General features: G+C 32.1%; 1 protein-coding gene across 1 annotated transcript in view; it reads left to right on the top strand.

Annotated features, from left to right (window-relative positions):
- Positions 1-24,263, top strand: part of LOC143389191 (A-kinase anchor protein 9-like) — a 71,024-nt gene that overhangs the window by 5,467 nt on the left and 41,294 nt on the right. The window contains 6 exon segments of the mRNA XM_077108019.1: positions 14,531-14,776; positions 15,294-15,338; positions 18,797-18,850; positions 19,218-19,395; positions 20,334-20,485; positions 21,258-21,455. Coding sequence (XP_076964134.1) covers positions 14,531-14,776; positions 15,294-15,338; positions 18,797-18,850; positions 19,218-19,395; positions 20,334-20,485; positions 21,258-21,455 — 873 coding nt within the window.

The following is a 24,263-nucleotide window of genomic DNA, read 5'->3' as shown; positions in this document are numbered from 1 at the left end:
ATTTTACTTTCTCTTTTCACTTTTCAGTTTTATTGACAGAACACCACAGACATCCTTACTGAATGATAACCCACAGCAACGAGGAAACAAAAAAGATAGAATTCATCCAAAGGATTGGACTATGACAAGAGTGGGACAAAAATTTTTCAAACAAAAACATTTCTTATTTTTGTTAAATAAAAAGGTTTGTAGAAAGAGCAAAACTATGACTATTAAACATTTAATTTAGGCTGCTGATGATTGAAATGTGAATTAATTTCTTCTAATATGACAAATAGAAAAAAGTTCTGGTAAATTGTGAAACATTAGTGATAAGGGACATTATTTTTATTTCTTAGTAAGATTTTTATAAAATTAAAATTAGGCATTCTATTTAATTGGTTAGCATCCGTTTAATTGGGAGCCAGGCATGGTGATGCATGCCGGTAATCCAGTGATTCAGGAGACTGAGGAAGGAAGATCACAAGTTCTAGGCCAGTCTCATCGATTTAGTGAGACCCTAGGCCACGTAGTGAGACCCTGTCTCAAAATAATAAATAAGAAGGGCCACGTGCAATGGTGTTTACATGTTTGGCTGTTTTCACTTAGTATAATGTTTTGAGGTTCAGCCATGGTGTAGCATGTGTCCATGCCTCATTCCCTTTTATGACTGAATAATATTCCAGTGTGTGTATATACAGCAATGTGTTCACACTTTAATTCATTGATCGGCATTTAGATTGTTTCTCTGTATTGTCTATTGTGAATAGTGCTGCTTTGAACATTTGTATACAAGCATTTGAATACCTGTTTTCATTTTTCTTGGGCGTATATTTAGGATTAAGAATTCTGGGTCTTATAGTAATTCCATTTAACATTTTGAAGAATCTCCAAATTGCTTACCATAGTGGCTTTACCATTTTACTGTACCATTTCATTTTACATACCCACTGATAATGCATGATAATTCTAGTTTCTCTGTATCTCAACAAATTTGGTTTCTTTTTTTTAAATCATAGCCATTCTAGTGGGCATAAAGGGATTTCTCACTGTGGTTTTAATTCTTGTTTTCTTGATGACTAATGACACTGAGTGTCATTTTTGTATGCTTTTTGGCCATTTGTAGATCTTCAGACCATTCAAGTCCTTTACCTATCTTGTAATTTGGTTGTTAGGAATTTGTTTTACATATTATTTACATATCAAGGGAGAGAGCATGTATGATCATGTACAAGAGAGGAACAGACAGAAATACACATTTCCAGTGGGATTATCTTCCATCTCTTTTTTTTTTTAAAGCTTGTTTGGCTCACCAAAATTTAAACTGGTACTTCCTTTGAATAAGCTGTTGGTGAGTTGATTACAGCGTGATGGTGAAGTTTGAGTTTTTTTGAGGTGCAGTGAGTCATTCCATTCCTTGACCAGCTGGTCAAATAGGCACCTGTTGGCCTTTTGGCTTGATCATTACCAATACATATCAGTTTGGGGGGAAAAATGACTTAGTCTTCCATAACAAAAAGCCCTGTCATTTTTCTGCGTGAACATGATAGACATGTGTATGTATTCTACCTAGTACAAAGGATTTTTCTTGTCATATCAACTCTCCTTTTACTTTTTGTGGTAGTTTTCACCAAAATAGAACTTAGGATATTTAATGCCCATTTTGGTACACCTCCTAAAGCTTGGTTAATTTGTTCATGGATTTTACACTGTTCAAAAGTGCTAAATGTTAAGACTGTTCATAAATTTAGCATTGTTCCAGGAGTAGTTTTGCCTAGGTTATTTATTTAAATCTATATTCTTTTGTTCTATGTAAAATTCCTTTATCTTACACGAACAATGTAATTCTTGTTTGCAGTTGCTGTCCTCTTTTGGGTTACTGTTTGCTCTGATTTTTATGTAATCTAAATTTTTTTGTGTAATTCTAAGATTTGTGTGTGTGTGTGTTGATGTGTTTCCCCTTTTAGAGATCATTTTTTAGAGCCTCAAGTTATTTTGATGATTCAGAACTACTCTATATATTATACAAAGTCCTATTTAAAAATTTGACTTTATAAATTGTATTGATTGATTAGATTTTCTGACTTACAGATTTCTGAAAAACTAACAAGATCTACAGTTTCTTTCTCTAGCCACTCCCTAGCCCCTCAGCAACCCTGGGATTGAGCCCAGAGGCTCATGCATGCTAGGCCTTCTATTTCTTGATATTGCATATACTATAAAATTCCTTGTTGTTTTCTAAGGATTGTTCATTGTGGGGGTTCAGTAATTAGGTTTTATTTATTCCTCAGAAGTCTCACTTTTATTCAAGTTGGTGTTTCTTTACTAGTTGTTTTCCCCAGGGAAGATAGAAAAAGGAACCAATTATAAATGAAATACTAGTTCAAGAATCAAATTTAATGTGTGAAAAGTGTGTGAGGGAGATGTGGGGGGTTGTTGTTGCCATAGGTGTGGTAAATGATCTCAGTTAACTTCCCGCGTCATTAATATTTTACTGAGTGCATGTGTATATGTTGATTCCTTGAAAGTTGAATAAATTAGTAGATGCTCTAAAGATCAAGGTATTAGAAAAGGTATAAAAACTGCATTAACAAATGTGCACTAGGAGGACATTTTTTAAATGAAATAATGGGTTTTAGCTAAAAGTCACAGAAATTCTATATTCTACTAATAGATAAATATTTTTGGTGTGAAATCTTTTATATTTGTCAAACTAATGTTTACTTTTGACTTGCATAAATTCCTTTTTAGTGAACTACATGTCTGAGTATTTCTAATGACTTTCATTTTTCTGCTTCAAACAACCAATACCAATTTTTAAAATAAGTTTGACAGAAAAAGTTTAATTTGAGATTTATTTTTGTATATGATATTTATTTTTTGTAAATTAAAAAGATGAAATAATATTTTATATAGGCCTCAAGATTTTAATTTTTTGAAAGAAGAATCTATACTTATTTTTTTCCTAGGATATGAACTTAAATTGTTTTAATGTTCTAAGTTTTCTCTGTCTCACACACAATCATATTTTCTATGCACAGTAGTATTTATTTCGAGACGCATCTTGGTTGAAAAATCCTTTGAACATTATGGGATTATTTTTTTATACTCATAGCCAAATCCCAAACCTGATTTTTTTAAATTCAAAATCTGCCTCATTCTATTCCTATCTCACACCCTAAAAAAATCAGGCCTAACTCACCTTTTATGTGCTTTTTTTTTGACTCTGTTAATTTTCTCAAGTTGATTCTGTACATTGTCACTGTCTTGATCTTAAAATGTCCCTTTCATTTTGTTACTCAGGTATTTTCAGTCTTAATAATCTATTTAATATTTATTTGACCTCCATGCAAGTTGGTGTAGATTCAGAGATAAAAATACCCACAGGCCTGCCCCTAATATTTTCACATTCTAATAGAGTAGAAAATCAACCACAATACAGTAAGTGAAGTGCAGATAATCATTTATTTACTCATTTGATAAATACATTTGTGCACTTATTGCTTGTTATTTCCTGTGCTAGACTGTAGAATGTGAAAGACATGAAATCTGCTAAATACAAGATTCATTTAGTTAGTAGTAGGCAGAAATATAAACAGATATTTATAAATTTAGGAATGTAATATAATTCTGGCTCTATGAAAAACACAAGGGAGGAATATCTGATTCCATTTGGCAGATAGAGAAGGTTTCTTGCATGGATAAACTCTGAATGAAGCCTTGAAGTTTTGAGAAAAACTTGGTGAAAAAGAGAGAGGTATGGGTAGAAACTTCAGGAAAATGAGACAGGAAGAGTAAAGCACCGAGGTGTGGAACAGTTTGACTTCTTTGGGGGAAGGTGTACAAGAGCATTGGTATTATTGGAGTATAAAGGTATAAGCAAGATAGGGCAAGAGATGAAGCTAAAGAAGGTAGGTCTGGGCTCTATCCTGAGGGTCTTGAATTTCATGTTAAGGAGATTTTTATCCTGAAGGTTGTGGGATATGTTGATGGGTTTTAAGACAAGGACTAATATGGTTACATATACATTCATTCATTTAAATTCTTGCAATTAAAAAATTATTTTTAACTGATACTTAAAAAGATTGAGTTTCAGATTGATCCATTTTGCAGCTGTATGGAGGATAGACTTGAGGGTAAAACTATTTAGAGGCTGTTGAACTGCAATTGAGACAGTGAAATAGGAGTGAAAGTGTAGGGATAATCAAGAAATATAGAGAGGATAAAATCAGAATGTGATTGGTTGGTAAAGGAGAGAACATGGATAGAAGGTTGGTGTTATCACTAAGAGAAAAAGAAGAACAGTTTCAGTTGTTGACTTCAGGCAAGATTGGGAAATCAGTTTGGAATATTTTGTATTAGAAGTTTCTTATGAGACATCTGAGTGGAATTTTTCAAAAATTTTGTTGAGAAAAGTATAACCTATAGTGGCTAACCCAGATTGTCTGGGATCAAGTGTGAATTTGTCAGTTATGGCTATATGTCTTTATGAAGTTATACTTAACCTCTCTGTAACTCAGTAACTCATCTGTAAATGTTGATACTGGGGTTGATGTGAAGATTTAGCCTTTTAGTATAAAATACTTTAGAATTTTGTCAGGCTGTAAAAAGTCTTAAAGAATTATTAGCCATTCTTAAAATCATTGTCATGTTGGGATTTAGAAGATTAACGCTATATAGCAGAAAACTAGAGTAGAGAAATATGCTTGGATCAGATAATGAGGGACTGTATGTATCACTTAAAAGTAGTATGAATTTTAACCTAAATATAGCAGAAAACTTTTTTTTAAAAGTGTGTTGTATCTTAACCTCTGAAAGGGTTCTTTCCAAATAATTTATTATTTTTAGGTAGGTATGCTGCCACCAGGTGCTAGGTATGTGTTACTGTTGTACAAATGAAGCAATAAAACTATCATTTTTTTTAATGAAGTATTGATTTGATTAAGATCACTGAATATAAACAGTCTAATTCTGGTAGGACTTCCTTGTTTCAAAACAAAAACTAAGATTAGTTAAGATGAGGTAAGAGAGGGTTGTTGTAAAAATGCAGAGATTTCAGAGGAAGGACGGAGAAGTGTAGTAGGGCCTCAGAGAATCTGAAAAGCCATGGGAAATTGATGCCATTCTTGCCACCATTTCTTATCTCATTTCCATATTTTTGTATATTAACTTCCTTTATTTACACATCAGTTTGTGTATGAACAAAAATTATAGGATGAATTTCCAAACCTATGCTAAATAGTGGAATGGTTTCCCATTAAATACATTTTAAATTTTTTTAAAAGGCAAAAAAAAAACAATATATAAACAGTGGAAGCAAATCTCATAAAATAAACCACTATCCGGTGGTTCCCAAATTTTGTTGTACACTCGAAGCTTCTGGTAAGCTTTTTAAAAATTCTTTTTACTGTTTAGAACACACACCATGCCAAAATCAGAAAGTCTCACTATTTTAAAAAGATTTTCAAAGAGCAGAAAAGTTTAAAACCATTGATAGAGCCACTTTGCAAGATTTTGCAATACTTGAGTGATTATATATTATGACTTCTTATAAGCCAGGTACTTTACTTGGTATGCTTCTGTAAGGATTATTTAATGCCAGAAGGAAAACTGGCTGTATTGGATATAGAGAAAAGTGTCTTGGGCTGCAATTTATCTTGTAGGATGATCATGTGTACTGTTATTTAGAGGTCATTTTAGTGGTGTGGCTGTAATTACATGAGGATCAAATTATGCACTAATTTTAGAATCCTTCATACAAGATATCTCTTCTCTATAACCTTTCTGGACAGCTCTGCTACTTCCTTGTTCCCTACTTTCAAGAGAAGAATTTAATTGATTCACTCCTCTTATCAAAAGAGGGTGAAAACAGATGTCATGGATGGTAGAAGTTGTAAGTACTGGCCAGTTCCCTCAGAATGAAGTTCTACATACTTTAAAAGTACTTCAGTGTTTCACCTACAGAAGAATGCATGGTGTATGTGTGTGTATATATATATATATAAAATAATATTAAAACAAGTGAAAAAAAGACCTCTACATCTGTCACTTAGATTAAAAACATTCATCTACCAATGCAATAAAATCTTTATCTAATTCCACCCCTAGCACCTGAGCTAACTATAGTTCTGAATTTATCATCACCTTGCTTTTTATACCACATATGTGTACATAAACTATACTTAGTTTTCTGTTTTTGAACTAAGTGGTGTCATTATGTGACGTCTTCAGTGATTTTCCTTTTGTTCAATATCATTAGAGCATTTTCACTCCTGCAATAGTATTCCATTATAGAAATTTATCTCAGAGTCCATTCTCATCAGTGAGCATTTAGGTCATTTCCAGTTTTGTTACTGTTACAAATATTTCTATTGTGTTAGGTTTTGTCTGCAAGTGCCAAGGGTTTAGAGTTGGATGGAAATCATGAATCCTGTGTTCCCTTAGTCCTTGAGTACTAGAGAGTGTCTTTGAAAATGAGGTAGAAAGAGGGAGTGAAATCAAAAGCAACCTGGTGAGGCTGGGGTTGTAGCTCAGTAGTACAGCACTTGGCTAGCAGATATGAGGCACTGGGTTTAGTCCTCAGCACCATATAAAAATAATAAAATGGGAATTGAGTTTATCTACCACTAAAATATAAAAAAAATGAAAAAAGCAAAACTTGTATTTGTTAATATTATCTACATGGTTTCATTATATAAATCATCAAACAGACATCCCTGGGAACTATTGATGAACACTTGATACCCATTGACCATTAATATGGATCACTGACCTGAACAGAGGTAGCAGTTCTTTTATTTTTTTTTCTATTTTTTTTAGTTGTAGATGAACATAATATCTTTATTTATTTCCTGTGGTGCTGAGGATTAAACCCAGTGCCTCACATGTGCAAGGCAAGTGCTCTACCAGTGAGCCAACCCCAGCCCAGTTCTTGTATTTTTGAGTTGATATTGCCTGCCAAAACTATATGCTTACCAGAAGGAGTCATTTATAACCTAGACTTAAAAATTAATAAATAATAAAATAGCCTGCATGACAGTGAAATGAAGCAGAGGTAGGTGGTATCTGAATAATACTCTTTTGGATGTGATTTCTAGTAGGTATATAGTTTTATTATTCTTTAAGAAAATAGTTATTATTGAAGGTGGAATGGTGGTGGAATGGTGGTGGAATGACAGTGGCGGGAGAAGACAGCCTGAGACATAAGCATACAAAGACTGAGCATACTATCCCAAGCAGCAATTGTAAATGATATTCTTGCTAGACATTTTCTATCAAGCATCTGAAATGAAACTCTCACATTGATTTGGATTGCCCTAGAGCCAGGAGTACTGGATTCAGTTGACTTCAGGCTAAAAAGAAAACACTCTTGGTTTTCATCATAAACATAGGAACCAATGTGATAGTAAAATGAAATGAGACTCCAATATGAAACTGTAGCCACTGCTTTAGCATTTATCACTTTGTTCCTCACTCTGTCTTGGTATTCTAGTGCTAATATCATTGTATTGATTCATGGAAGAAACTAAAAAGATAGTTTAATGACCTAAATTTTTTGTTGTATATGTTTATATGTGCATATTAGATACAGAGATCTCTCTGTGTATGCACATATACTTACATGCATCTATATGTATAAAATAAGAAGATGTAAATGGAAAACATAGGCACCATAAAAAATAGTTATAGTAACACATGGAGCCATGATAATATTATCAGTGAATATTCTTTAAAGATATGTAGGGGTAGAAGGCAGTAAAGATCTTTCAAAGAAGAAAAAATTACCTGTAGTCTCATAATCTACAAGTAATTATTTTTAATAATTTGTTTTAATTTTTAATAGTTTGTTTATATGCACAAATATATTTAAAAACTCCACTTGATTCATTTTATGCAGTTTTGTGCTCTTATTTTACCCAGCTTTATACTGAGAACATTTTCCCACATTAGAATTTTTTGAAAATATTTTTTGACAGCTGCATAACATTACATTGCATTAAGTAATTATAGCCATTTGTAGCCATGGACCTGAATGTATCATTTTAGGGTTTTTTGTTGTTGTTGTTGTTTGTTTGTTTGTTTTTGGTTAAAGAAACTATGTAGGAGTTCTGAAGTTCTGAGAAATAATGCCTATTATTAATGCCTAGAGGTGCCTCTTTCACAAAAAATCAGTTTTTTAAAAATTCAGCAATTATTCAGAGCTAATATGCAGTCATTGTTCTAGACTTGGAGTGTATAATGATTGATTTTTATTAAAAATCCCCTCCTTTATGGAACTTTCTAGTAATTTGTTCTGAATGATACTTAATAACATGAGAATAAAATAATGTTTTGGTAATTTTATGTACTTAGATGTGATTCGTTCTGAACACTGAATCATTCCACTTTTTCTGTATCCTATACCATTTTTCAGTTGGGATTATTTAGTAATAGCTATATACTTTTTGTTGGCTTGTATTTTCAAGCAACAGTTTACAAATTTTCATAAGTAAAATGCTGGTTTCCTTAGAATTGCAGGTAAAGAAAGGAGAAAGGAAAGGAAATAATTGAAAAATTTTCTCAAAAAACCCCAAGACCTGGAGGAAATTTTAAATGATCCTTCTAATGTATCTCTTCATTATACAGTTGAAGAAACTGAATTCTCCTGATGTTAAGTGGCTTGTCCACTGTCACATAGCTAGTACTATATGACAGCTCAGCACTATATTATATGTAGTCCATATTGTTTTGAAATTCAAGAAATATTTGGGTTGTCTGTATACCCAGGCCATGAAGTACACAAAATTAAGATGATTCCTTAAGTTACAGAATCTGTTTTCTTTTTTAAACATGAAGGTGATCAAATTGAATGAGATTATAGGCTATAAATAGGTTTGGTTGCTCAATGATTTAAAGTCTTATGGTCTTTTCCATTCTTGATTTCCTTAGTTTTATTTAGCACTATTTTTTTCTTACAGGTTTTTTTTTTTTTTTTTGAACGGGGGGTGTGTCTTGCTGATTCTGAGGCTGACCCCAAACTCCTACATTCAGGAGGTCCTTCTGCCTCATCCTCTCAAATAGCTGGGACTACAGGCATTCTACTAGGCCTGGTTTGTACCTTTTTGTTATTTTGGAAAATATGATTCAGAGCATCCTAAAATGTTGCTTTTATCTTTGCTCTCATTTCCCCTTCTTCAGCTGGTTTTTAGGTTAGTCGTTATAATCTTTTTGTTTCCATGGTTAGGCCACCAAAGTTTTTCTGTGATAGTTTATATAGCTTCTTGTTTATCATCCATAAAGAAATATTAAAAAGGCTTAATGACATCCCTGCAAAGAACAAATAGTCACCATAATTAGAATTATTTGGGATTTCTTCTATTTTCTACAGAAAAAACATAAAAATCACTTTTTATAGTTATTTTTAAATACTATAGAGATTACCAGATTACATATTTTTGTAACATTCTCTTTGTGGTATGTGCATTCTCACATTTGTTTTTCCTGTCATCAAAAAACACTTGTCAGTTTGGCAATTTCATTTGTTCATGCTTTAAAATTAATGTTCTAGGATTGTGAAATACAATGAAAAAGGACCTAAGAATACATAGAAAGCAAATTAGTATAATGAAAGGTTGGATTTGGAGTCAGATACTGTAGTTCTGTTTTGTTTTGCCACTGATTATAATATTGATCAGGTAACATTGATTTTTTAAAATATTTTTTATTTCTACATAATACATTTATTTTGTTTATTTACTTTTATGTGGTGCTGAGGGCCTCGAATGTGCTAGGTGAGCGCTCTACCGCTGAACCACAACCCCAGCCCCTAACAAATTGATTTTTATATATCAGCTTCTACATTTTTGTCTCAGTAAGATATTTTCTGACCTCTCCCTACAGTCCCACAAATTGAATTTCCATTGTATGCTGTCTTTAATGCATATACTTTCTCTTCAAAGCACTTTTTATAACTTGGATGTACGTATTTCTTTATTTGTTTAATATTATCTTTCTTACTGGATTACAATTCATGAGAGTTCATATGTGTTATTTATCACTACATGCCCTGTCATAGCTCATGATAGGCAGTCAATAAGTATTTGTTAAATAACTGAACTATATACTTACAACCTGACATAAATCCAATTTTTTATGCTTTCCAGGCATAAAACTACAACACATCTCTTTCGGAAGTCCTTTTTAAAGAAAATCAGGACAGTACAGTTTCCTATAACACAATACACCTCTTCTCTCTCTTCTCGCTGTCCATATATGTATATATGAACGATTTCCAGGCTTAAGAAATTGTGCTCTAACCCTTATTTCTCACTCCATTTAATAATAGAGTTTGGCATTATACTCTGAAGTTCTACCTTTGGGGCCATGTGTTTCATTTATGTCTAGCACAGTGCCTGGCATGTAGTAAATAGTCAATGTACACACAAAAACCTAAACAGACTTCAATTAGTCATTTATTTTTGAAGGAACATTATAAAAACTTGGCATGTTTTTATATATAACATTTTGAAAATGTATTGTTTTATTGAGAATGATCATTTATAAAATTATAAATATTGAGTTTAAGGAACTCAATATATTTATATTCAGTTGTTTATTCATGTTCTGGTCAAGATAAGACATTTACTTGTGATCTGGTCTACTTTTGAAAGACAAATATGTGAACATAATATCTTTCCAGTAAATCTTGCAACTATTTCTGTGACTACATATGTTAACACTTTTATAATTGGCTTCCAAATGACAAACACAGATGGCTGTAGTCTGAATTTTCAGCATGTTTTAGAATAAATGTTTTCTCAGTAATTTAAAGTGCATCATTTCAGTATCAGATGGTTATCTAATTGATTCAGATTTTTTTGCTTATCTGCTAGCTTGCCATTTTTCAAATTTAAAATAAAACTAAATAGTTATAAATAATTGAATACATGATACAATCTTATTCCTCTCACATTTTTATAAAACAGTAGTCTTACCAGAAAGCTATTATGGATATTATTTTTTATGAGAAACTTTTTGTTCTGTTTTGGTTTTCTTGGTGGAGGAGGGAGGTTATAGTGAGAAGGATTTTTTTTTTATGTTCTTATTCATTTATTAGCCATTTTTGTAGTTGGTCTATTTAATAGTTACAGTAATTCCAATCATATATTTCCTCTTTTTAAGGAACAAAGAAATTCACTTAGTCTCATTCTTTTATCTTTCACCTCTTAAGAGTGATTCAAGTAATTTGAAAATTGTTCATTTTAATTTTGAAACCATCGAACATTTTAATAAAGTAGAATTAGGTATGCCTTTTATATGATCTTGCTTAGTGTGGTGACTTTTCAATAAAAGATAAATTATCCTTTTAAAAAATTCAACATAGGGGCTGGGGATGTGGCTCAAGTGGTAGCGCGCTCGCCTGGCATGTATGCGGCCCGGGTTCAATCCTCAACACCACATACAAACAAAGATGTTGTGTCTGCTGATAACTAAAAAATAAATATTAAAATTCTCTCTCTCCATATCTATCTCTCTCTGTCTCTCTCTCTCTCTCTTTTTGCCGCAGTCCGGCTGCAGCAAACTAGCCGGGGGATGACGAACCACTTGTGTACGTTGATACAGCAGGAATGGGAGCCGTTTATTGTAGGACAGGAGCAGTATTTATACATTCCACACAGCTTATCTAATTAACATAAACTAGATACAGCAGTCAACCAATCAGGAATCTCCACATTTAATGGCTCACTGGCGTTATTTCACAAACCACTCCCTCTGGCAAAATGCCAGGCACCCATCCAGACTCATTTACAGACTCTAACATCTTTTTAAAAAAATAGATAAAAAGTTCAACATATATTTATTTAATATTGCTCTAGGCTTTTAATATATAGAAGTAGGGAGGAAAAAAATCCTTGCCCTCATGGGGTTTATCTTCTGGTTAGTTTTTCTGAAAAAATAATATGACTCATATAATGAGTAGTATAGGCCTAGAACAGTATCTTTAATTATGTTGTAGAAGTGATTCATTCTAAATACTATAATGGAACTATTTCTACTTTTTATTCCATATCTGTGTGCTTCTTTTTTGCATTTAGTAACAGATATTAGTATTTTGGAGGGTTTTTTTTGTTATTTTGTTGTTGTTGTTGTTGTTTAAATCAAACTTTCCATTCTTTATTTATCTATCTTTCATTTTGTACTGATGGTTGAACCTGGGCCCTCTGTGCTTGCTAGGCAAGCACTCTACCACTGAGCCACATCCCCAGATCTAAGTCATTCTTTCTATAATGCAAAGTTAATAATTTTTTCCTTTGTTATATATTTGATATTTGAATAAATATTAGATATAAATTATTGATATAATCTAACACTTGGAATTTTAAGCAAAATCTTCATCTTTGCCTTGATAAATTTTGCTGACTAAATATATTCTGATGCAGAAATGTGATATTTCAAGAAGTTTCTGAAATTGAGTATAAATATTATAAATGTTATTATTAGTATTTATTTTTTGGCATTGCATTCTCTCAAAGGGATGTTTTTAAATAATGCTCCTGGATTTCTGATTCTATTTATAGATAAAGTATTTGCCAATATTCTAGTTAGTTTATTTTTAAGAATGATCTGCTATGCTCCAAGTAGTTCAAGTACATTTCAGCAGCTTAATAATGTGAAAATAGAGGCAACTGGTCTTGCACCTGTTCCTCAACACACTGGGTAGTTACTAAATAACTGGGAAAAATGTTAAATATCATATATTTTTATTCTCTGTAAGTATAATCATGAGCTATTTCTGACTTATGAATTAAATATCTTTATTAAGGGAATAGGACTTGTTTATATGCTTTTCTTCATCTACAGCAGATAATTTAAGTATAAAATGTTATTTATAAATAATGTATTTGCCACATATTTTGATAGTAACATTAGCAAGATTGCTTTAATACTTTAGATAATAAGAAATTTATTTGCTGTCTTTGTAATTGGTCTGGTTAAGAGTTATGGTAATTCTAGGCATATATTTCCTCTTTCTAAAGCAGAAAGGAACTTACATGAGGTCTTCTTTTTTCTCCTCTTAAGAGTGTTCAGGAGCTCAAATTAAAGTTAAGTCTTTGTCAGTAGTTGCTTTATATAAAAATCAGAATACTTACTGTATTTAAAAAAATACAGTAATAGCTTAGCAATATATCCTTTGCCTAGCACATACAAAGCTGTGGGTTTGATCCTCAGTACTACATAAAAATAAATAAAATAAAGGTATTGTGTCCATCAAAAAAAATTTGTAAGAATAAATAAATAAAATGTAAGTGAGCAATAGGAAAAATACCTGTAATCTGAACTCCAAATGTAAACAAAAGTTGTTAAGGTTGTAGTTTTCCAGAATTTACCTATGCCTATGAATATAATGATGTTTAAATTCATACTGGATATAATCATTGAAAGCTATGAGCCTGAGACTTGCCTTATCTTTTAAAAAATGAAGTGTAATTTTCCTTTCATCAAAAGAAATAGATATGCTACAATACTACTTTATACCTGCTATTATATCACAAAGTCTTTAATAGCAATTGCTTGCATTGGCATTTTTAATATAAGTTCACCATAATTAGTTCTAGTGTTACCTGGTATATAATGTGTACTTCTGATTTTAGGTGGTAAGAAAATATTTTAGGTCTTAAAAAACTTTGGATAGTATAGTAAGAAAGTTTTTACCTTTTTCAGTTTTCTTTCTGCTTATGATAATGAAAATCTGTTTGATGCTTGTCTCTCTTTAACAGTCTTTTATTTTGTTCATTTTTTTCATAGCCTTCAGCAACCTCTTACTAAAATTTCAATAATAGATTTATCATTTCTTTTATTTTCAATTTATCTCTTAAAAGAAATAACAAGTGATATTAACTTTCAATTTATGCCAGAGATTACATCTCCTTTTAAAATAAATTTAAAGAAAATACACTGTTTAAAATATGTTAAGTAAATGATAACATGTCGGCGACTAGGATTTGGTACAAATTCTGATGATGACAGACAAATGATAAAGGGTAGAAAACACTGTTGTTTAAAATTTTAAGTTACTTGTAAGGTTTTTCCCACTACAAATATGGTTGCATTGAGCATTTGTATAGCTAATAGGCTAATTATCTTTTTTGTATAAAAGATAATTATAAACAATATCTTTTGTATAAAGTAGTAGACCAGAACAAGTGTGTTTGGAGCTCCTTGTTTTTGTGTGTATTTTCATATAATCTTAAATCCAGAGATTATACTGTGAATGAGAGTCCCTCTATTCCCCTATTCTAGTTATAGAATAGTTTTTCCCCTAACTCAGCTAATTTCCTCTTCTTTAGACTTGACATGTTCATTTCTTACCCCACAATATTTAATAAGTTCATTCACAAGTACCTAGTTTTACAACCTTTACAACCCAAATATTCAATCCAATAGTTATTCTGAAACTGTGAAGTCATCTATATTATTATCATCGTTTTAATTTGGTGATAGTTTGATCTTTTAAATAAAGTGATCCCAAAGAAAAATTATCATTGATATTAATGATACTTTTTTCCTGTAGCTTGCCCAGTTTTGACAAAGAAGAGCTCGATTGGATGGACAAAACCCTCATAAGAAGCCAAAAAAGAAGAAAACCTCAAGCAGTAAAAATGATGTTCATGGCTTGAATATTGATCAATCAAAGAGTGAGGAGATGTTCACAAATAGTTCTCAGGGTGTTGGATCAGCCGTGATGCCTGAATCCACAATAATGAGAACTCTAAACAATGAAGAAATGCTTAAGCATGAGGAGGTCTTTTCTATTGATGTAAGTATTCATCCAGATTTTAAAACATTCTACCTCTAACTAGAAAGTAGTGGCAGTGAAAAGTCATTAACATCCACCTGAGGGAAGCTTGACAAAGTCATTGACTTTTTAGCATCAAGAACTGATGATTCTTATAAAGAACTTGAACTTTCTGATGGCATGTTAAGGATTTACTTTTATTTAAAAGAGTTACATGAATTAGAGGAATGGTGTCTTTGATGCTTTTGGCTTACAGATGACATCTACTATATATGTAAAAGTTCTTGGTACTTTTGTATTTATAACAATGCCTTGTTATAAACTTTACATGCATTATTATAAGTCATTATAATTCATAATGAAATGAAATTTTTAAAGATTTGGATAATTTTTACTAGTTTTTTAATAGTATTTTTTTGAATTTTCTATCGTTACTAACAGCAACGTCTTAGTAAAGCAGGATTTTTTTTTTTGTAAAGTATGATATTTAGCAGGGGAAAAATGTCATAATTGTAATCATGTTTTACTTTTGTTGTAGCCGGAAAGTGAGATTTCAACCACAGCAGAAGATTATACTTCGGAGGTAAGACTAACATATCCCAATTAAAAATGTCATAGATAAAATTGATATTTTTTTTGAAATTATTGATTTTTTGTACTTTATTTCTTATAAATTTATATGCTTCTGTATATATTTAATATAATTTAAGGTAACATAATATAATATAAATGGATTGAAAAACTGAAAATAATATTTTACTGCTGTATCTTTTTCCAGTGGTTAGCTAAAGTCTTAACTGTTTGAATTGCTTAATTCTTAATTATATAGCAGCCCTATCTTGGTTTTTAGGAAAGTGAGTCTGCATTTCTAGGATCCATGACCATTTTAAGATAGCCATTTAACACAGTAAAAATTTTATAATTAGTATGATTTTTATAGTAATGCTTTTTACAAATATTTGAATACTAGTGTGTGTATATATATATGTATGTGTGTATATATATGTATGTGTGTATATATATATATACACACATATATACACATTTATATATATAAATGTTTATTGGAATTAATGTTGCTGTAGTGTTGTGCGTGTGCATGGGCATTGAACTCAGGGCCTTGTACATGCTAGGAAAGCACTTTGTCACCAAGCTACATTCCCAGCCCTTTTTCAGTTTCATTTTAAGATAGATTCTCACTAAGTTGCCCAGGCTATCTTTGAACTTGTGATCCTCCTGTCTCAGCTTCCTGAGAAGATGGGATTAACGGTGTGCATCACCATGCCTGACAATGATGATTTTTATTTTAGGTGATAAACTATACAATAGGCATTGGTCTCTTAAGAAATACCTGCCTTCTTTATATGTTTGCAATAAGTATCACTTTGTTATCTTATTCTTTTTAGATATGATTGTCATTTCTTTGCTCCCAAGTTTAGAGTACATGGAAAATTATTCTTTACTCTGAATGTTTAAGCAACTTAGTATATTTCATAAGTCTGAATTTATTGTAGGCTTCTAATAGAAAAACTATGTCCTTTTTTTAAGAGAGAGAGAGAGAGAGAGAGAGAGAGAGAGAGAGAATGAGAATGAATATGAATCTTTTTTGTAGATGGACACAACGCGATGCCTTTATTTTATTATTATTTTTTAATGTGGTGCTGAGAATCAAACCCAGGTCCTGCCCATGCTAGGCAAGCACTCTACCGCTGAGCCACAATCCCAGCTCAAAAAACTATGTTCTTAAATTAACATATTAGTTTTTATTTTTGTTGTTTGAGTGTGGGTGTGTGTTTGTTACTGGGGATTGAACCCAGGGTCGCTCTACCACTGAGCTACATTCCCAGCTGTTTTTATTTGAAACTTACTTGCTAAGTTGCTCAGACTAGCCTTGTACTTGCAAACCAGAATTATCTCAACTTTTTCCATGGTGTGGTTCTCTGAGGACCTGCCTCTGAACATCTCCCAAGAAAATGCTTCAGCAGAGAAAAATCTTGAAAGTCATTCACAAAGACATTGTTAAAATTTGCCTTGAGCTTTTTTCTGAGCTGGCACAAAATAAAGAAAACTACAGGGAAAAAAATTTCAGAGGCATTCTCTTAAACTCTCTAAAACCTAGAAGCTCTGAGGATTCCCAATAACTACTGATGCCTTTCTGAGCTGCTTGACTATCATACCTCCCAGTCTGGAGGTGAGATCACTTTTCTGTCAAAAATGTCTGTTGCCTGAAGGAGACTCAGGTCTCATCACTGATGAGAGCAAAGATCAGATAGCAACTCTGCTTTTGTGGAGTGGAGAAACAGGGCTTTCAGTTTGTATATTGATGAGTATTATATGCTGTAGCTTGGGGAATTTGGTGGGAAGGCCTGCAACTAACTAAAGATGAGGATGAGAAGAATGAAATGGAGGAGAGTGAGGTGAAGTTTGAGAACTCTTCTGCAAACTTATGAAAAAAATCTTAGATAAGAAGTTGAGAATCTTAGTTATGAAGGTTGTGACAGTCCTCCAGTAGGCTGTCTTCAACCTGCTGCATTGTGACTAGCACTCAGGGCTAAACAGCGAACTCAGAGCAGATCATAACAGTCCAGGCACTTCAAGACAACTCTACAATGGGCAACATGATGGCCAGAAAGTACTTGGAGATAGATCCTAACCAACTCATTGTGGGGCATTATAAATATGTTTAAACTGAATTAGAGGAGAACTAACTGAATATTTGCTATAGAGGTATTAGATATAACTATTATACTGGATAAATAATTTATGTAATACTGATAACATGGTATTTGACATGATCTTTGATGATATTTACAAATATTCATTTTATTACACTGTTACTTCAAAATAGAAATTTTAGTGTGTACTAAAATTAGAATGTGTCATTTCTGAGTCATGAAAAACTAATTGAAATTTCGAAGTATTATAATTTGAAAATTATCACAAGTGACTTTATATCTAGAAGTAGTATTCTACATTCTTGTGGTTTTTCACCAATTACAATAATGTGTTAACAAAACTTGTTTTTTTGCCTTCCCTTTAGCTTTATTTCTCAGAGATTATTCTTAGAATAAAAGTAGAGGAATCAAACTGATTTTTTAAAAGTCTCTTAGTTAGGACCCTCTCCCCCTTTTATTTGGCAGTTGTGGGTATTGGGCCTTGCACATGCTAGACAGATGCTCTACAACTGGGCTACATCTTCAGTCCTAGGATTTTTACTTTTTAATGTGTCATGGCTCATACAGACTTAATCCTAACTCTAGACATTCTGACTAGTCTGTCCTACATATTTCAATGTTAACAATTTCATTCTCCTGGGTTCTATTAACATAGAATTGTGAAGGCTTAAGATATGGGCAGGAATGTGGGCAGGAATGAAGTTGGTTTTTGTATTCTTAGTGGTAAAAAGGCAATTAAATGATTAATTGATAAGAAATTAATTTCCCACTCCTTAAACCCTATATACATATTCTATCATCCTCCTTTCTCTTACTACAAAATATCTGTTCTACAGACAAGTGGTGATATGTTAAAGAAAGCCCCCACATCTGTCTGGATATGCATGACTAGCAATAGTACTATCCCCAGAGGAAAGTTTTTAGGGGAGTGTTCTTTACCTCTTTATTTCCCTTGGCTTGCTTACTAGCCTTTAATAAAATTTATACCAGTAAATGGTTTTATTTGAAAATAAATAAGGCTTAATTTTAAAAATATATTTAGCTAATTTTAAGGAAGCATTTTGTAAAAGAAGATCTAGTAACTTGAAGCTTTTAGTTTTCTTTCTGAAGACTAAATAGGAACTGCACTTAGAACTTCAGTTAACTTAAATGAAAGTGTCTTTTGCATTGTAAGAACTTAGATGTTTGAGGAATGATTGGCATTTGATATGCCTCTTAGATACTTCAGTTAAATATAATTACCATATTTGTTTTGCTATTAAGGCATTTTCCCTAGATGTAAAAGATACACAGTTAGTAGAAATATTATTGTTAGGTAAATAAAATTTGGTCTATCATAATATATCAGGAAATTGTTTTTATACAGGTAAATGATTGCTGTAATGTGGTGAAAACAGGAAAGCCTACCAATTTATTAATGGTACAGTATATAAAACTACTCATGATACTAATATTTTTTATTATTTAAAACCATTTGACTTACTAACCAAGCTTTCTCCTGTATGTAATTCTTTCTGTATGTGATTTCTAAAAGTTACTAGATCTTTTTTACTGCTTAACAAAACAAAGTTACCTCATTTTTATTATAACATGGAATTGGAACAAAATTTGCAGATATGCTGTTTAGGGGTACTATCACATTAATAGCAAACCAGATTACCATAGAGGTGAACTTCAAAGTGAAGAGTGATGTTTTAAAGTGGATTTTGCTATGGAATTCAATATTCGAATTCCTCTCTCAGGAATGTTGCTAGTACTGAATTATTAAAAATATTGGATTAATTTAGGAAGAAGAATTTGGTGTCATTGATTCTTATTCTGAACAAGGCGCACACTATAGTGAGACTCACCTAGAGTTGATAGAAAACGATTTAGTTGGAAAACCTGAACATGAGCCCGAAGAACTGAACAGAGAACTGGAAGAAATGAGGGCCACCTATGTGACTGACGGATTGCATCAGGTACATTTACCTTCTGTGGCCTTTGTTTGATACTCACAAAAACAAAAACAGGAATTTTTTTTTAATATTTATTTTTTTTTTAGGTGGACACAATATCTTTATTTTACATTTATGTGGTGCTGAGAATCAAACCCAGTGCCTCATGCATGCTAGGCGAGTGCACTACCACTTGATCCACATCCCCAGCCCTCCAGCAAATTTTAGTGATAGTTTTTTTTATTTAATGAGAATTACAGGTGTTAACTTAAGATTATCTCATTCACGAGAAAAATGGGGTTCTTGCACATAGTATTAAGAATCCCATTTTACACCTAGAATTCAACTAATAGGGGTAACATGTATGTTACTTTGTTTATTTACCTTAATAAGATAGAGTAAAATAACTTCAGTGATTTCAGGACAGATGTTTTTCTAATGAGCCTGAAAGAAAATTGTGGTATAAATCATATTTTTTTTTAAAATGATGACTTAAACCCATTAAGAATGTCAGCAAGTCCCTGTAAATCTGCAGTTAGAGTGAGATCTCTTGTATTAAGTAATCAGTTATGAATCAAGATGAAAATGGGATATTAATGAGGATGACAGAATAGATTTCAGTTTCATCCTCTCCAAAAACAAGTTGGTGGTGTTGCCCGGTAACAGATTGGGGGAGCTCCCCAATATAAAGGCATTTGCTTCTAGAATTAGATATATAGAAAAGCCAGAACAAGTGAAAATTTTTTGCATGTGCACATTAATTTCTTTCAGATTGATTTGGAAGTAAAACAAATTTCTTAAAGCTCATAGCTTTCAAATGTGGGAGATAGCATACAAATTGTAAGAATTCCACTGATGTGTTTTGAATCTCATATTTTTTAAAAAGTTGCTTGTAACAATGATAACCAGTTTTATGTGAAATATAAGCCTAGAATGTAATTATTTTCACTGATTTCCTTTATTTACAAGAATTTGAAGCAGCAGTTAAACAAGGAGATAGTATTATCACACAGCTCACCGCCAATTTACAACAGGCAAGAAGGGAAAGGGACGAAACGGTGACAAAATTTTTAGAGTTGACGGAGCAAAGTCAAAAATTGCAGATTCAATTCCAACAAGTAAGTATTACAAGTAGAACAAGACTTACTCGATTTTTATAATGAATTTTTAAATTTTTTCACTTTCTAGAACAAATCTGTTATAAAGCCATTTGTTTATTCGTACTGGAAAAACTAGTGAATAAGTGTTATGTTAATCAAGAATTTAATTTATACTTCTTGGGTAGTTTCTTGCTGTTGTTTTCTTTGTACTTCTTCCCTGTCTCTATTTAAAAATTCTACAAAGTCTTATCAGGTGTATTTTTGCAGAAATTTAACCTGCAGTTACACCCTACTTTTTCCAACCCTGGTATGGTTTTATGTTAATTAGGTTCTCAATTATAACTAGACTGACAACTGGATATATTCCATTTATCTTTAGTTGGAACTATAATCTAATTGCGTTAAACAAAAGGGAGGAATTTAAGGTAAGAATACAGGCTTGTTTATAGAACTTAAGGGCAGAAATACAATCAGAACTCTGAGAGAAATTGGAACTAGAGTTTGAAAAGTCATCAAGAATCCAGGAAGAACTTTCAGTCCGCATTTTTCTCTGCCTGTCTGCCTGTCTTATTTCTCCTATCTTCTCAGCTTTATAATGTGAAAGGTAAATTCTTTGGCTCATTACCCAAAGTGCACATGACCTATCAGCATGTTGACAGCATGGAAACTTGTGGACTGAGATAGTAAGCCGATGAAGTGAGCATAGTTTCCAGAGAACCCCTGTGGGCTGAGGGTACAATAAAGTGTCACTTCAAAATTTAATATTTTGAGATTTCTTTCTATTTTCAAGTTACAGGCTAGTGAAACTCTACGAAACAGCACTCGCAGTAACACAGTTGCAGATTTACTGCAAGCAAAACAACAGATTCTCACTCATCAACAACAGCTTGAAGAACAAGACCATCTATTAGAAGATTATCAAAAAAAGAAAGAAGACTTCAAAATGCAAATTAATTTCTTACAGGAGAAAATTAAAGTATATGAAATGGTATGTGTGTCTTAAGGAAGTCAACCTACTTGTAGCAGCTTTGTAATTAACGTTAAAGTTTTTAATGGAGGTGTTTATCTTTTTTTATGCATATGCACCCAAAATTTCATAATTGAGACAAACTCTTTGAGTATATAAAATAATATATTTCAAAAACATTGAGAATTTCGTAGTAATAGTTTTAAAGATGATACTACTCATTACTCTGCTCCTTAAAAGTGATCTGCCTATGTTAAACTAAAGTCTCAGGAGAATCTATTTTTATGACTAGGATTTTTATCCTTTTTCCTCCAACTAAATGTATTTCTTCTTATTTTAGCCATGATTATAAAATTCTGAAAAAGAAAATTTGTAAATTTAAACTAGAAAAAATTGTGGTTGATTCTTTTTATTCACTTGAGTTATATTCCAGTTTGGGGGAATTATTTAGTCAATAAGTGCTCCTGGTAGGAAATGTATCACATGGATTGTAATCTTTAATCTTAAAAGCAATTCATGCTAGTAGATTCCATTTTTTTGTTTGTTTTTTTGAGAAGTTGAAGTTCAGATGTGATTTGCCTGAAGCTTCCCCATTAACAGGTGCCAGAGTTGAAATTCTGAGCTCCTTGCACTACACTGCACTCTGATCCTTGCCATCTCTGTCCTCTTTTTTGCTCTGTGAGAGCTGAAACAAGGCAGTGTGATCACCGTGTTTGAATGTAGCTGAACATCATTTTACAGTAACTCAAATTTCTTTCCATCACTCTGTGTGTGTCTTCAAATGTCTATGAAAGCACCATTGGTATGGATTTGTGGGTTTCAAATAAATTTGAGCAAGTAGGCAAATACAGAATCTGGGAACAATGAAGATGGAGAATACATATAATACAGCATATTTTATAAACCAGAAGATTCTACAGGAAGTTGAGAAATTACCAAGACAAGAATATTGTTTGGATAACAAAAGCCTTAACTAGCACTTATTAAGTACTTACTCTATAACAGGCAGTATTCAAAGCCTCTTACACATATTAATGCATTGAATCATCACTACCACCCCATGAGATAAGGGTACCTTTATCATTTACAAATGATGGTACCAAGACAATGCAAGATGAAGGAAATAATCCAGGTGCAGAAGTGATGTATTGATAGAGCCAGATTTCAAAGCTCAGTTATCTGACTCCAGAAACTCCTCTTTGAAAAATAGGAAATGTACAAATTAAAATTATGAGAATGGCATGCTTTTCAATTAAGGTAATTTAAAGATTATGCAAGTGTTTACAGAATACCTATTCTGTAGTAACCCTTGCAAAAGATATATGACGGACCTTAAGATGTCCCCTTTCTTCACTGAACCCATGGAGAGGTGTGGTATGTACACAAGTTACCACAAAATAAAAAGTAAGTGCAGGTAACAAGTGTTATGAATGTTTTGACGAGGTCTGAATTATGAGGAAAAGATTCAGGGTAGACATCAGCAGGGAAGTAATATTTGAGATAGATCTATAAATTGGAATAATGTGTTATTTATATTTTGTTTACCCATAAATTGGTATAATATATGGAACAGCTATTCAATACCTATTTGGTAATCAAGAGAATTGTTTATGAATTCATGACAAATAGAGATAGGCAGGATATTCTTTGTGGGGTATGGAGTGGGCATAAAGACCCAGGCTGAAATGTTGAAAATGTATAGGGAGCAAAAAGTAATTTACTTAGAAAGCAATAGGCTTTGGAATTGTCTTTCTGGAGGGTAAGAGTAGAAAGACAATCGAGGCCTAAGTTGAAAGTGCCTGGATCTAGGATTTTATTATTTCTTATTGTCACTAGGCAGTATAATTTCAGATAATCTAAAATTTATGTAATTCATTTTAGTAATGAAAATAAACTGTTTATTTGAATGTTAGCAATAATACTTTTATTGTTCTTATTATTATATTTTAATTTCTCAGTTTTCAAAAAATTTAATCCCTTTGAGAAGTAGTTCTGTCAGAGCACCTGAAGTAACTATATTGATAGTCAAAGGCTCATTATCCTAATCCTCCAAACCTCCTGTGTTATAGTAGTCACAAACAGGAAGTATATTATTCCCCACTCTTTCAGGTGTAGTTCTAAAAATAGAGGTTTCCTTGACTGAAGGGCTCACAGTTTTGTAACATAGAACAAGTGATTTAAAACCATGTAATTTGAAAAAAAACTAAACAAAGAAAACTGTGAATTTGTGGTGTTTAATAGTTGAATGAAGAATTATGGTTATCATATTAGGTGTTGGACAGTGTTGAATTAAGTTATTTTCTTTTATGAGGAGTGTTCCTTTCATCTTATAGAAAATCAGGAAATAAAATTATAACAGATTTTTATATCAATGTTAACATTTTTCAAAACTAGTTATTAACAGTTTAGCTAAAATTGACCATCATGAACTGATTTTACTTTTTTAAAATTTTTTTTAGTTGTAGATGAACAAGATATCTTTATGTATTCATTTATTTTTATGTGGTGCTGAGAATTGAACCCAGTGCCTCATGTGTGTGAGGCAAACACTCTACCTCTGAGACCCAGCCCCAGTCCTGATTTTACATTTTATATAGGTTCCAAATGATTTATAAATTTCTTTCTAGTATATGAATATATTTGTATAAAGCTCAGTAAAAATAAAATACCTTAATTATTTTATTTTAACCTCAAACACGTTCTGGGAGATAGAGGAAATTTATCTTTATTGTACAGATAGAAATACCAGGATTAATAGATTACACTAATTTACTAATGTTGCATTCTAGTGTAGAAATTAAGAAGGCTCAGCACTTGGTAATAACATAT

The sequence above is a fragment of the Callospermophilus lateralis genome, unplaced genomic scaffold, assembly GCF_048772815.1.
Source record: "Callospermophilus lateralis isolate mCalLat2 unplaced genomic scaffold, mCalLat2.hap1 Scaffold_112, whole genome shotgun sequence".
In the NCBI taxonomy this organism is placed as follows: Eukaryota; Metazoa; Chordata; class Mammalia; order Rodentia; family Sciuridae; genus Callospermophilus; species Callospermophilus lateralis.
This window is presented reverse-complemented; position numbering and strand designations above follow the sequence as displayed.